Source organism: Tamandua tetradactyla, chromosome 4 (assembly GCF_023851605.1).
Source record: "Tamandua tetradactyla isolate mTamTet1 chromosome 4, mTamTet1.pri, whole genome shotgun sequence".
NCBI lineage: Eukaryota > Metazoa > Chordata > Mammalia > Pilosa > Myrmecophagidae > Tamandua > Tamandua tetradactyla.
In genome coordinates this window covers 37,730,560-37,745,143 of record NC_135330.1, presented here as the reverse complement: position 1 = coordinate 37,745,143, position 14,584 = coordinate 37,730,560, and the positions used below count along the sequence as shown (strand labels likewise).

Below are 14,584 nucleotides of genomic sequence, written 5' to 3'. Positions count from 1 at the left end.
TAACTATTTCCTATTTTCAGATTTTCTGCACTCAGCCCCTAAGTTGTAAGTGGTTGGGGTGCAGATAGTCTGAAGGCACAGATAGAATTCAGTGGTCAAGAATTTACATGGAGGTTGGTGACAGTTATGACTGAGGGTTTGAGTTATTTACTCTGTTTTACTATGTCAGTAAAATGCAACTTATGCTCTATGACTTGAGACAACACATTTAAACCAGGGTCATAAAAAGCTTTCTAATATTTAGATAATGACTTCGTGTGGTTTCTGATATATGGTTACAAATAGAAGAAAAAGAGAAAATAGAAGAAGAAAAAAAGGGTGACACAACTAATGAAAATTACTAATGTAATCTCAGACTGCCTTAACCAAAGTATTATATAATTATTTTTTTAAAGCAAATAGTTGCCCCACGTTAGCCTATAATGAACAAGCAGTACACTCAGGCCTATCTTTTATATTATAAAAAGGCAGATGTATTTAGAAATGGGTAAACTGAATCTTATGCTCTGTTTTCAGGGCTGAACTATGGATATTAACAAGCCAAAGGAGAGAGACCGCGATACCACAGAGGTTTTTAAATTTTGAAGACCTGTAACAGGTAAGAGGCAACAGACCGATATGGTGACAAACAGGAGTGGATTACTAGGACAAAAAGAATGAAACCACAAAATGCAGATCCAACATGACACAGTCATCTGTCTAAAATCAGAAGGCATGGACTTGCTACTATATTTCACCTGCACTGGAAATTTTCAAGTAGAAGTCAGGTAACCATTCATTATAAATACTCCATCCTGGATAGGAAGATAATAGTTCTTTGAAATGTTTTCCAACTTCATGATTCTATCATCTCATGAAGGAATTAATATAAAGGAGGATTAGTAGACAAATGAAAGCTATTTTCATACTCACAAGATGCAGAACAGCATTTGACCCACCATTCCACTTTGCAGCTCACTACTATACATTTTTTACAGCCTATGTACAGAAACCTGTGTTCTTCACAAATGAAACCACTGGAAACATCCAATTATTTGGGAAGAGACACAAGTTAATACGCAAATAACACGAAAGTGAAAACCATAACATAAAAGGCATTGTTGTAAACAATCTGGCCTGAACAAATGGCCTGTGATTAGTCAGGAGGGCAGAAAAAATACTTCTCACTTGGCCAGAAACTGAGTGTTATTTTACTCATGACATGTACACAATATCTGACTTAGAATAACTGTTTTTAGTTTACTTGTTAAATTCTGTATTTATGCTGACATGCCTGAACTGTTTTTGACATTAAACTGGAGAGTGGTAGTAGAAAAGAGAGGATAGGCAGAACTCAAGTTCCTCTCTTGTAATTAGCATCCTGAACAACACTTGTCCTGAAAGATCAGGGAAAATTAAATAAGGCTATTTTATTGAATCACATTACCTGGGGATGAAACTTTCACTGGGAGGCAAGGGATACAGGGCCAGTTGTGAGGGTTGGAAAAGAAATCAAAGAACATTCTTGGAAGAAGAAGAAAGCTAGGAATCCTTTTCCAGAAAAATGTATGTATCCTTCAGAATTTTTTCCTAGTCTAAGAGCTATCAATCTTACATGCAACATTTATCCCTTCGGTAGTTTTACTTCAGGCCAAAAACCTCTCATATAAAAGACATTGATTATAAAATAATTCTCAATCTCAGAAATGTTATAAAAGGAAATATGGCTTGTACATATATGTGTAATCTTTTTGGGTTATTTCAAGGTTTATGGCCTGCCCTCAAGTATCATCTATACTTTTCCGGTTAAGAATTCCAAAGTCCAGGTTTGAGACTATCTGAAAGGTGGCATCACTGGTTATTTGCAATGTTGTTCTCCCACATGCCAGACGTGCAGGGTCAGAAATGATGGGAACTGCTTCAACCTGCAAGGCTTATTCTTTCCTAAGCACTGGGATTTATGGTTGTTGCTTCCTGGTAAACTAATAAAATATAACAGTTAACAAAAAGGATTCTGAAGACAGATTGTTTGTGTTTGAATCCTAGTTTCACCACATCCTATGTTATACTTGAGCATTCTATGTAACACTCTGTGCCTTAATTTCCTGAAAGAGAAAAATTAAATAAAAAACTACCTACATCATAGGGTCATTATGATCTGTAAATGTGTTTAAAAATCACCTGTTTAGAACAGAACCTGACACACAGTTAAGCATTCAGTAAAAGTTAATCATTCTTTATTTTGTTTGCTTGCCTATTTTTGCTCAGATGGGAGTCTACTCAATAGTAAGGCGGTAAGAGAGAGGGGAACAAAATTTGGATATGAACTCAAGGTAAAACTCTCAGTCTTGTTTGATTCTAGGCTTAAAGTTTACACAAAAAGAATCATTAGAGTTTACACAAAAAGAATCATTAGCTTATCAATGAAATTGGAGACTGGAATGAAACTTAAGTTCTCCTCTACCACTCTCAGACTCATGTGACTACAAAGAGGGAGATGGATGGAAGAAAGGGTTAAATAATCTAACTCAACATACCTGGGTAGATCATTTAAATAACCCAAACACAGGGAGTCCAGAATGGGAATGAAGGCTTGTAATTCTGTACAGATTAATGTAATACCTGGATACATCCCAGAGTATGTTGAACAGATAATTAAAAAGTATTGGCAGGGCAGTACAACAGTGGCTCAGTGGCAGAATTCTTTTCTGCCATACCAGAGACCAGTGTTTGATTCCCTGTGCCTGCCCATGCAAAAAAAACAAAAAGTATTGGCAAAGTCCCTTGAGGGATGAGAGAAAAAATATGGAACTATTAAACTTTACCATTATGGCAAAACATTAGATATGGTCTGAAACATTAGAGACTCCCAAGTCAATAGGCCAAGCCCTTGATCTTTAGGCTTGCTGTTGTGAAGCTCATTCCTGCAGCAGAGAAGCTAAGCCTACCTATAATTATGCCTAAGACTTACAGCCAGAAAACTTCTTTAGTTGCTCAGATGTGGCTCTCTCTCTCTCTAAGCCCAACTCTGCAAGTAAAATCACTACCCTTCCTGCTATGTGGGACATGACATTCAGGGATAAGCCTGGCCCCAGCACTGTAGGATCGACAATGCCTTCCTGATGAAGAGGTGGAAAAGAACTGTAACAAAATAAGGTATCAGTGGCTGAGAGAGTTCAAGGAGAGTGGAGAGGCTATTCTGGAGGCTACTCTTGTGCAAGCTTCAGCTAAATATTACTAATTATGAGGGCCCGCCAACCCCCAACCAAAACGATTCCCATCAACCCTAAAGAACAGATAGGGTGTTATCTGATATTTCACTACAATTTCACACACTAAGATTACTTTCCAGATTACTTTCTAGAGTAGCCAGATGGGTTCCTAGGCCACTTAAGTCCTGAAACCCAGAGGGGACAGCCTCTTCAGACATCAACTAATTCCACAGCTTTATCCCATATTATCAACAGTCCTTTCTGACATGAAAAAGTTAGAATGGCCATAACCCAAATATTCCTAGAGACTGGCAGAAAGATAAAAGGAAAAGGTGGAGTTATAACAAAGACAGGATTTTATAAATGAGTATGACTGCTAAGGCATTATATTGATATTTCTTTTAGTTGCCAGTGTCTTGGCATAACTAGAAGGAAAAACCTAAAATTGTGGAACTGTAATCCCTACCAAACTCTGAAATCTGTTCTGTAACTAAATCATGCAGTGTGTTCTGAAATTTATTGTTCTGTATATGTTATTTTTAACAATAAAAACAAACTCTAACCACACAGATACAGCTCCTAGTTAGGTTGCTACTTACCTGAGTTACTACAATATTACACTCTGCTGCTCGGTCATTCTGGATAAAGTCATCCAGAATGAACTGGGGAACCTGTGTGGTTTTACCACAACCAGTAGCGCCGCGGATAATGACAACTGAATTCTGACTAATTGATTCCAGGATTTCACTTTCAAATTTCTTCACAGGCAGTAACTCTCTCTCCTGCAAAATCTGTATTAGAAAAGTTATACCTCAGTCAAATTTCTACCAACATATACATTAGAAACAAATGTTGTAATCCTAAAATTAAAAAAAAAAAAGCAACCTTTTCCATATTCTTACTATTCTTGTTTCTCCTTGTACATTCCACATACATTCCCTTTCTTCTAACACATTACTGTTAAGTTTTTTCAGACAAATACTAAAAAACAGCCCAAAACAATTATTACCCCAAATTTCTCCACTTACATTGTATTACATTAAGTGAAGTGAAATTCTCTTCTAGACACTTAAAACTCTTAAGAACTCTTCCTAGAGGTAACTAGGATTAGCAATTTATTACAGATCTTTTAACTATTCTTCTAGAAAGAACAAAATATATAATTCACTGTCCTTTTGCCCATATAAAAGATTCAAAAGCTCTGGGCACCATATGCCTAAATACTTCACAGACTTACTGCTTGCAAATCATGATCCTGTTCCAGCTGGTACATTAACTCATTCTTGAGATCCATGCTTATTTGTTCTGGGGTAGCCTATAAAATGGGAAGGTAACAACCAAACAGAAGCATGTAACTCAGCTTCAAACTGAATCCATTTTTTATCTAGACATCCTGATAAAATATATTCAAGAGTAAAACTCAAGACTCTGGTCTCAAAAACAATGCTGCACTCACATAAGCCAGGGGGCCCTCATCAATGTTGCTACTGGTCCAAGGATTCCAGTTGGACTGTGGTGGTGACCAAGGAACCACACCCATTTGGTTTTGCCGCTGAGACGGTTCGAAGTGAGCCAACTTGCCAATATTGAGTACAACTGGCACAGAAGGATCGTCAGGCTATTAAAGAAAAAAAGAAAAAAAAAGCAACCCTATTATGAGTTGCTTGTTGGACCAGAGAAGTGCTATGCAAAGGTGAACTAAAGAGCAGTATACTTACTGGCTGCATGATTTCAAGATTTAGCTCTTGAACAACGTTTTGCAACTGGTGCTCTAAATCCTGAGAAAGGTTAACTTTATAAGGCTCCACCTACAGAAGAAGCATGACCATGAGCATCATGTAACACACATATGACTACTATTCAAATCCACCCTACTGGTCTAAGAATATGTAGTTGACAGTAAGTTTACAATATTCCTAAAACCAACAATGAGTTATTTTAGTGAGAGAATTACTTCAATTATTTGCCAGGTAAGACTCCTGGAAGTATGAATTAAACATACTTAGCCAAATACAAAAGCTAAATTAAATCTTACAATATCTCACTGGGCTAAGTCTAAAGACTCACGGTCTCTCCTTCCTTCTTCTTTGTAAGTCCAGAGTAAGCTTCAATAACTCCAAGATGGTAGAGTTGCCTGACAAGTGATAGGGCACAGGACTGTGCTGCCAATTTCTTATTTGATCCATGTTCACGTGCAAAAATCCCTGTAATGTAAGGTCCAGAATTACTGAAACCAAGGATAAATGCCCTGAGTAAGGAAACAGCTTAGCACAAGCAACTCAGGGCTTAGGTATAAAGGCCCCAAATAAGAGAGTATGCAATGGGATCTAAGCTCTCGTTCATTCTTTTTGCTAATCAAAAGCAACTGCAGAACAGATTATCAACTAAATAAACTGTGCTTGATTAAAGGCTGATATTAAAACATGCCTAAATTGATGTTAATGAGGGCAAATAACCAATATCAACAAAACTGTCATTTTAGTATCACTTGGTATCATGGTCAGGTTCATGTGTCAACTTGGCCAGGTGACAGAGCCTGGTTGTCTAGTAGGGCAAGTGCTGGCCTGCCTGTTGCTATGAGGACATTTCATGGACTTAAATCATGCCCATTTTGGTGGAATCCACAGCTGACTGTATTTACAATCTGCTAAGGGAAGTGCCTTCTGCAATGAGCGATGCTTAATCTAATCACCAGAAGGCTTTTCAGGGGGACTCAGAAGAGACAATCACTCTTCCTGCTTCAACCAGTCAGCCAGCCTCTCCTGAGAGTTCGTTGAAGACCTTCATTGGAACTGCTAACTTATGGCCTGCCCTACAGATCTTGGACTCTTAATCCCCAGAGTTGCCCAGCCAGCACCTCCTAAGAGTACGCTGAGGACCTTCATTGGAGTTGCCAGTTTGTGGCCTGCCCCACAGATCTTGGACTCCTACATCCTCATGGTTGCCTAGCTAGCCTCTACTGAAGAGTTCAGTGAGGACCTTCATTGGAGCTACCAGCTCGCAGCCTGTCCTACAGACCTTGGACTCTACACCCCCACAGTTACATGAGACACTTTTATAAATTTTATATATACAGTTACTTCCTGCCAGTTCTGTTTCTTTAGGGAACCCTAGCTAATACACTTGGCATTAAAGTAGAAAAAAATTCTCTTTAACATTCGAAAAGCAAAATAATCTAAAATGTACCAGAGTGGTCATCCAGACAGGGGATGGCAAACATTTTCTGTAAAGTCAAGTAAATACTTTAGGCTTGGTGGGCTATATAGTCTGTCACAGCTCTTCAACTCTGCCTTTAAGGCATGAAAGCAGCCACAGACAATAATTAAACGAGGGCTGACAAAGTACAGGCCTGGGAACTCAGAATGGTTTTTACATTTTTAAAGAATTGTGAAAATGAAAAAAAAATTAACAATATGTAACTAAGGTGACCCACAAAGTATAAAATATTTAAAATCTGGCCCTTCACAGAAAAAAATTTGCCATCCCCTTATGTAAACAAATGGCCAGAGCTATCTTCTAATAAAACTCTATAAAAATAGGCAACAGGCTGGGTTTGGCCAGAGGGCAGAGGTTTGTTGACCCCAGCAGTTACTCATACTCTTAAAGAAAAGTAGTATTAGGAAATTTTCTTTCCTCCAATAGCATTCAGCTTTAGAAGAGATGTCTAAAAAGCAAGGAGGGGTCACAAAGATTTCTTTCTGCCTAACTGGTCAAAATGAACCTTGATGATATGATCAATGGGCTGGAAGAAGTTATACTACCTTTTTCCTCTATTCCTCAATACCCTGTCCACTCAAAGGAACTTATTTTTAAAGCCTTGGACAAAAAAAGTCAAAGATTTGATTTTATTAGGAAAGGCTTTCATATACTAAATTCAAATCATTCATGTTAGTTGCAGAGTTCTCAAACTAGAAAGCATCTTAAGACACTTCTTTCAATCTGAAGATAAATGAACTCATAGGATGTGATTTACTGACGATCACAAAAATTTGTTAGTGGCAAAAACCACCCAGGCATACAGGTGTACTGTGCTTTATATTTCAAGCATAACAAACATAATGCCTTAAGCTTACTGCCCTAAGAATAAAGAATACAAACATCATACTTTAATCTTTTTACTTCCTTTATAAATAACCCCAAATCTATTCTTAGGGTCTCCTCAAAGAATTTTCTCACTTTCTCTTCCTGATTCTATGACCCTTATATTTTAATTCTATCATCTGATTTACTCCTTTCTAAATTTCACCTAGCTAGTTTTACCTGAACAAACCAAAAAAATGCTTCTGGGTAGAAAGATTAAAAAATGTTTTAACGTTCTCTCAAATTGGCAGATTCCTACTCTCTGAAATATTATACTAATATGAATGATCTTTTTTCACATCCAAATTGGTAGACTGGGCCCTATAACTCATAATCACTAATATTCTAAAATATCCTAAGACATTACCATATATATCATATTCTTTCACTTAATACAGTTTACATAAATATGGCCCAAGACTTTTATGTGAAGATTACTGCTCTATACAGACTAACAGAGAAGCAGTTAATACTTACTTCTGCCCAGCTGCTTGATATAAATAGTCATTTCTGCAATAAAGCTCCTGTAACAACATATACAAATAAGATTAGGAGTTTCACTGTTAGAAATTACTAAATCCAGGATTCCCAAATCAGGCAGGCTTTCCAACTGCTTAGGCAAATCACAGCAAAAACACCACTGTAAACATTCATTCCTGTTCAATCCTAGAACAAATAAAGTACATAAACTTTAAATAATACACAACATAGTATGGCACAGCTATAATCAAAGTTGACAAGCCAATAATAGTTCTTGTAAAGAAATTTTAGGATTTTAGATTCTGTATTTACTTACTGTTTTTCAAAGATTGGCATCTGAATAGAACACATTCAATGAAAAGAATTTTGGTCTAAGAAATAAATTAAGCCCCAAACTCTTCAAATTACAGTTTGTAGTTATCTTTAAAGACCTTTGCAGAAGCCACTCATTAATGACTTCAATGTATATGCATTCATGCATATGCACGCGCCTGCACGCATGCGCACACACAAACACTCTGTGCTTATAACTGGCTCCTGAGGCAGGATTCTGGGATCTGCCTGCAGTTGGAAGTAGCCCTGCATAACAAAAATTTTAGCCAATTTTTATCACATTTACTTAACTCAGGTCCTGGAGAATAAAACACTTTTTTTTAACATTATAGTCAAAATTGCTAACAGATTCTAGTGAATGAATATAGATTCTAAAAAGGGAAAAACTGCTCTCTAAAAACTGCATTCTGGTCTTTCCACTGCTCATGTACATTCTAACCTTGACCTTGTGCCGTGAATAAAAGGTTAGATAAACTTAAGAAAAAAATAAATGTTAGATTCCTTCCTATACCTCTTGTGAACTGACCTTCAGGCACAGCGGCTTCAGGGGTCAAAGGCCACTGGCTTTCAGGGGAACAACATCCACCCTTTCATTAATGACACCGATGCCAGTATGTTTCTCAGCCAGGCTTAAAGTCAGCACTCAATCTCATTCTCCTCCACCTAGGGGGAACAGCGACACCAGAAATCAGTTTACAATAGCTTCCCATGTGATTGCTTAGTTCAGCCTAAGCAGCAGCACATGTGTGAATGAACACAGACCTCTGGTGTTGCTGTCTGTTATGCCTTTTAAAAAAAGACATACAAGGAGCAAAGCTGTCCTAGATTGCCACTGGAACTCCCAGCTGTCTTTGCTTTCCACATTGTTATATCCTGAATTCTTCAATTATTCTTTGTATCAGAAGCCACAAAATACTAGTATCAAAAAAAAGTTTACAATAAGCTTCAGACACAGGTATCTTAACTCTTCTTAAAGTCACCAAGTGCGAGGCCAAATCAGTTCAGGACAAAATATTAAAGAAAACAAATCAACAACAAATTTATCTTTCCTCTATAACCTCTGATGGTTTTAAAACAATCTTCTGACACCAAAAAACATATTTGAAAATTCAGGATTGAACAAAACAGTGGAAAGTAGGGAGAACCATGCTTTGAACGTTATTTTGACCACAGTGTGAAAGTTTTATTTCAGCACTAGTTATTACAGGGTTGCTAGATTCAGAAACACCTTGATTTTCAAGGAAATTTTTAAAAATGTAATTTGAATAATTTATTTTATATAATTAAGGACAGCGAATTGAATCATCCAGAAGATTTCCATTACAACCTCTTTTCCCTTCCAATATAAGAACCCCAAGAAGAGTCTAATCCATACGAGCCTTCCTGGGAGTAATAACTACTACACCCTGGAACGCTCTCAGGAAGAATAGCAAGCAGGCTGAGAAACAGACTGTCACTGTTACAATGACCTCTCTTTACCTTCAGTTTTATAAATTTAACAGAAAAAACATATGCTAATTTAATCCACATACAAAGACTGATGCTGTTCTTCTTCAGCTTTATAAGACTTGACATTTTAACAATAAGACTCTTAAAGAGAACCGGCAACTTCAAAGCCGAAATAAAATTTACATGTACATCTAGATGCAATACAGTCTACCCCTGACATTCCAAAACTTAAGTGCCTAATCTGACCTATTAAAGAAATAATTCTTGAAGCTGCCTCTCAAGATATCACAGTGAAAAAAACATCTCTGGCTGGTTTTTAAATCAGTTATGGACAAACACTACCACTCACTGTGATGACTTCTGCCTTTCAAACTAAATGAGAACCTTACAAGTCTATATCACAAACACATTTCTGCAGAAGGCTGAACTCCTTACACAAGCTAAAATCATACATGTAAGTGAAAGCTATGTTAACATACAACAAATCAATGACAATCCTTCTGCAGAGTAATGTATTTTCTTTACACAATTCTCTGCTAATCTGCAAACTCAACCAGATAACACACACAAAACTAAAACAAATTCAACAATGAATATTCAAAACAACTTCAACTTACTATAGAATGAAAAGAGCAAAACAAGCAAACCTGTTGTGATCAGGACCCACTTGGGTGTACTTATATTCTCCTTGAATCTTTTCTTTTTGGAAATATTGGTTCAGACGAGCCTTAGCATTTTCCAAGGTCCAGTTTCCATGAAGCCCGGCATTTAAATCCACTTCTTCTGATTCTAGAGTCTGGTGAATCAATGATAATTAAATTCTGGTGTACTAATTTTAGTTTAGTTGTGTGCACTTTAGGTACAGAAATTTATAACAATATCTTCTATGTACCATACTTCATATTGCAAAAGGTTTTTTTTTTTTTTTTCACATGGGCAGGCACCGGGAACCGAACCTGGGTCCTCTGGCCTGGAAGGCAAGCATTCTTGCCTGCTGAGCCACCGTGGCCCACCCATCAAAAGGTATTTTTAATAGGTTCTAGTCCTAGTCAAAACTGAACAAGAATTAATTTTAATTGCTTCCTAAGGTCCAGTTACACAAAAAAGATATTAGTTAATATACTGCATTAAGTTGTTCTTAAAAACCTTCGACAAATTTATTTTTGTGCTTGTTTTAACACTTTAAACATATTAAATGGAAAAATAAGCTGTACTATCAAAGCATTTTACTATGAGTGCTTATGATATAAGGTTTTCTAAGATACATTTCCTAAAAGCAGATAAGGGCACGTTTTATTACTACCAGGAAAAACACTGTTTTTTTTCCATAAGTAAATCTAATGACCAGATCTAATGGGTAGTTTAAGTTTTACGGTGACTTGTATGAATAAGCAGTCTCAGATAGGAACTCACAAGTTTCTCCAAACCATTACTTTGTGAATATCCTAAACCTAGCTGTGAACTAAGTCCCAAATCACATTTCCAGAGGTGTAATACAGGCAACAGGCTTACCGCTTGTGCTTCTTGTTCCTCCTTTCGTGAGTAGTAGTCCTTTAAATTGGCTCCCCGATCCCAGGTGGGCCCAGGAGCACCATAGCCAGAAGCTCCAACTCCAGAATTATTTTCTATTAGAGAAAGAAAATCAGTGTTTTCTTGAGGAATCAAACTGTAAGAAGATCTTAAATATCTTAAAGAGAGGAATAAATTTTTATTTCGACACTCCATGATTGGAAATTCAAGGTTTTAATTGTTTGGCAAAGGGTTCGAAATATCCATGACTTACTTGAAAAGTGAAGATGGCTATATTATCGGTCTACTGCTGCAAATTCCACGGCTTGTATGCAGGGGAAAGCTACTTCACTAGTAACTGATAATCTAGCGTACCTATCAATATACATTTTTCAACTTATACATATGTAATAACTGGCTAGGTGATAGAAGTGTTTCTTTGCTATGACCCTGAAAAGAAGTTACTTGCATAAGCTGGTGCTGGTGCTGGAAATAAACAGAAGCTAAAGAGGTGAAACAGCAATGAATCTTTATTAGAAAGTAGAGTAACTAAAAATAGCAGCTATCATTGACTGGATATTAACACTAATTTTATTACTTGCACTGCTTTTTCATTTACTCCTCAGAACAATCTTATGAGGTCGATACTACTGCTATTCCCAAATTATCAACACTGGATCTGAGACTTAAGTAATCTGATTCATATTCTAGCTCCTCTCCCTTATAGTATATATCCCCAAAAAAGTTTTGGCTATATCAAAGAGTGAAAAAGGAATTCAGCAATAGTTTGGGTGCACAAGATATGAAAGGAGACTATATAATTGGTAGAAATAAGTGAGAAAAAAGGGCAGCACATAAGATCCTTTAACCACATGTATAAAATCTATTCAGAGATCACAATTAGTAAAAACTAGTAACACCAGAGAATTATGGTATACCACAGAATTTAAATGATCTGCCATATTTGAAAACTTATGAACTTGGGTGGTCTCTTTTAACATATTTTCACATAAAAAATTTACTGTAGTTAACATGAAAAAGGAGAGGTGGTGACTAAATAGATTTTATTTTCTCAGTCATGCACACAAATTCAAGTTACTCACCTGCTTTAAGAGCCAGATGTGGAGGAAGAGGTCCTCCCATGGCTGCTGGTAAACCTCCACCAGTATCAGTTGTGGCATCAGGAGTATCAGGTGGAGGGGGTGCTACCTACAAGAGAAATAGTCAAGGCAATGTCAGTGTTTTTGCCTCCATGGGGACTAGTAAATTATTTTAATATTTAAACAAGGCCCACATGTCATAACTCCTCTCTGTACAATATTAACATGATTGTTTTTTAGTGGTAATGAAACTGTCTTAGCTCTCATTTTAGGCAGAAATGGATCAAGAGCAGAAAAATTATTCCCATCCCTGATTTGTTATGTGTATTTCATATCTCTATATATTTCACACACATATTTAACATACTGAGTATTATAAATTATATTTAATATAACATACATATAATATGTACACAAATGTAATTTTTCCATAGAAAGTGGGATCAGTTTATGCTCTATATAGCAATATACTTTTTCTACTCAATAGCTTCATGAACACATTCAAGACTCAACAAGTATTTGTTAGGCACCTTCTACATACCAGACATTCTTCTGGATAATGACACAGGAGTGAACAAAAGAGATGGAAATTCTGCTCTCATAGAGCTATATATATATAGATTTAACAAATGAGTATGACTGCTAAATCACTATATTGACGTTTCTTTCAGTCTCTAATGTCTTGAAGGTACTAGAAGGGAAAACCTAAAATTGTGAAACTATAACCCATACCAAACTCTGAAATCTATTGTATAACTACTTGTTACAGTGTACTTTGAAATTTGTTTTTTTGTATTTTGTATTTGTTTTGTTTTTTGTATGCTATATATATGTATATATATGTATATAAACATTTTTATTGTGAAATAAATAACTCCTATGGAGTTTTATTGTGAAATAAATAACTCCTATGGAGTTCGTCCAGACCCTTCATCGGAGCCACCAGCTTCACAGCGTGCCCTACAGATTTTGGACTCTTCCATTCCCATGGTTGTGTGAGACACCTTTATAAATCTCGTATTTACAGGTATCTCTCGGTGGTTCTGTTTCTCTAGAGAATCCTAACACATGACTCATCTGTTGTAACTCTTCCTTTCATACTTCTCCCAATCTTTAGAGGCTTTTGGCCTATGCCCATTCTAACCTTTTCATATTGGAAAGGGGTGTTGACAATATGGAATAGGGAGATGGACTAGTTGATGTTCTTGGAGAGGCTGGCCGCTCTGGGTTCCTCACCCTCTATAGGGTGAAAAACAGATAATCAGATATGTACATTTATGTAGACCTGACTTATGTGGCCTAGGAACCCTTCTGGAGATTCTAGGTTTCTGGAACGTAATCTTAGTGCATGAAACTTGAGTAGAGTCTCAGATAGGGTCCTAGATGTTCTTTAGTGTTGACAGGAATGGTTTTGGTTGGGGTTTGGCAAATACTTGTTATTTTTTTCCCTTGCAGTAGAATTTTACTTTAAATATTGAAAAGAAAAAAAAAATCCTAGAAGTTTAAAACAAGTCAAACACCCTTTATACACAGACAAAAACTTTACAGACGTCAACAGAAGTAATCTGGAGTAAAACCAAATTGTACAGATTTTCAATGTAGTCTCCGAACAGCCAGAGAACACTAACAAAAGTCAATTCCATACACACTGGGCAAACCACCCAAGAACTGTGCCCCCAAAAGCGTTAACCTTCATTCCGTGCTGTCCTGAAGACTTGCCCCTTGATTTTTTCACACATTTTTAATAGTGTGTGCTCTCTACCCTGTGCTAACGCTTTGGAACTGTTCACATAGGATCGCTTACCCTTAAGCTGTGCCATTTCCCCAAGAGGACCTTTGATTCTGCTTTAGGAGTTTCATATAAATTAAAATCTTTATCAAATATTAACATGGAGGTGACACAGGATGCAACATATACAGTCAAATTACCTATATATTTAGTTACACTTTTTCTTTCAAGGTTTTTGCAACAGAAAGCTTTGTCTGTCCCTCTTAATAGTCAGTCGTACAGGTTTGAATAATCAGAACCCTGCTAGGACCTCAATATTTCAAAACTATTACCCAATACCTCTAGGGACAAGTCCATATTACTGAATTATGGCAGATTTACTATCATGAAGGAAAACAAGTGTAGCAGCCATCTAAAAAATGCCGAAGCACTGCCTTTCAATATGGAAACGACTAGAACTACATAGGGTTTATGAAACCCTTGTGTTTTAATCCATGAACTGCTGGAATGTGATACCAGAAATGGAATGGCTTTTAAAAGGGAATTTAATAAGTTACAAGTTTACAGTTCTAAGTCTATGGAAATGTCCAAATTAAGAGTCCAGGGAAAGAGACCTTAATTCAAGGAAGGCTGATACATCTGGAACACCTGTCAGCTGGGAAAGCATGCTGGTCCCTTGCACCTAGGCGCTGTGCTTTCAGCCTCTGTTCCTG

At 36.8% G+C, this 14,584-nt stretch overlaps 1 protein-coding gene across 2 annotated transcripts in view; it reads right to left on the bottom strand.

Moving 5' to 3' along the window:
• Positions 1 to 14,584, bottom strand: part of DHX9 (DExH-box helicase 9) — a 64,816-nt gene that overhangs the window by 26,455 nt on the left and 23,777 nt on the right. Inside the window, exons 4-12 of one of the 2 annotated variants that reach the window (XM_077157193.1) lie at positions 12,146 to 12,251; positions 11,046 to 11,158; positions 10,181 to 10,329; positions 7,749 to 7,795; positions 5,259 to 5,395; positions 4,910 to 4,999; positions 4,648 to 4,809; positions 4,429 to 4,506; positions 3,791 to 3,982 (exon numbers count right to left, since the gene is read on the bottom strand). In XM_077157193.1, the coding sequence (XP_077013308.1) occupies positions 3,791 to 3,982; positions 4,429 to 4,506; positions 4,648 to 4,809; positions 4,910 to 4,999; positions 5,259 to 5,395; positions 7,749 to 7,795; positions 10,181 to 10,329; positions 11,046 to 11,158; positions 12,146 to 12,251 (1,074 nt within the window). Of the gene's footprint in view, positions 1 to 3,790; positions 3,983 to 4,428; positions 4,507 to 4,647; positions 4,810 to 4,909; positions 5,000 to 5,258; positions 5,396 to 7,748; positions 7,796 to 8,610; positions 8,724 to 10,180; positions 10,330 to 11,045; positions 11,159 to 12,145; positions 12,252 to 14,584 lie in introns of those variants that run through there. The other variant, XM_077157194.1, reaches the window with a different exon arrangement.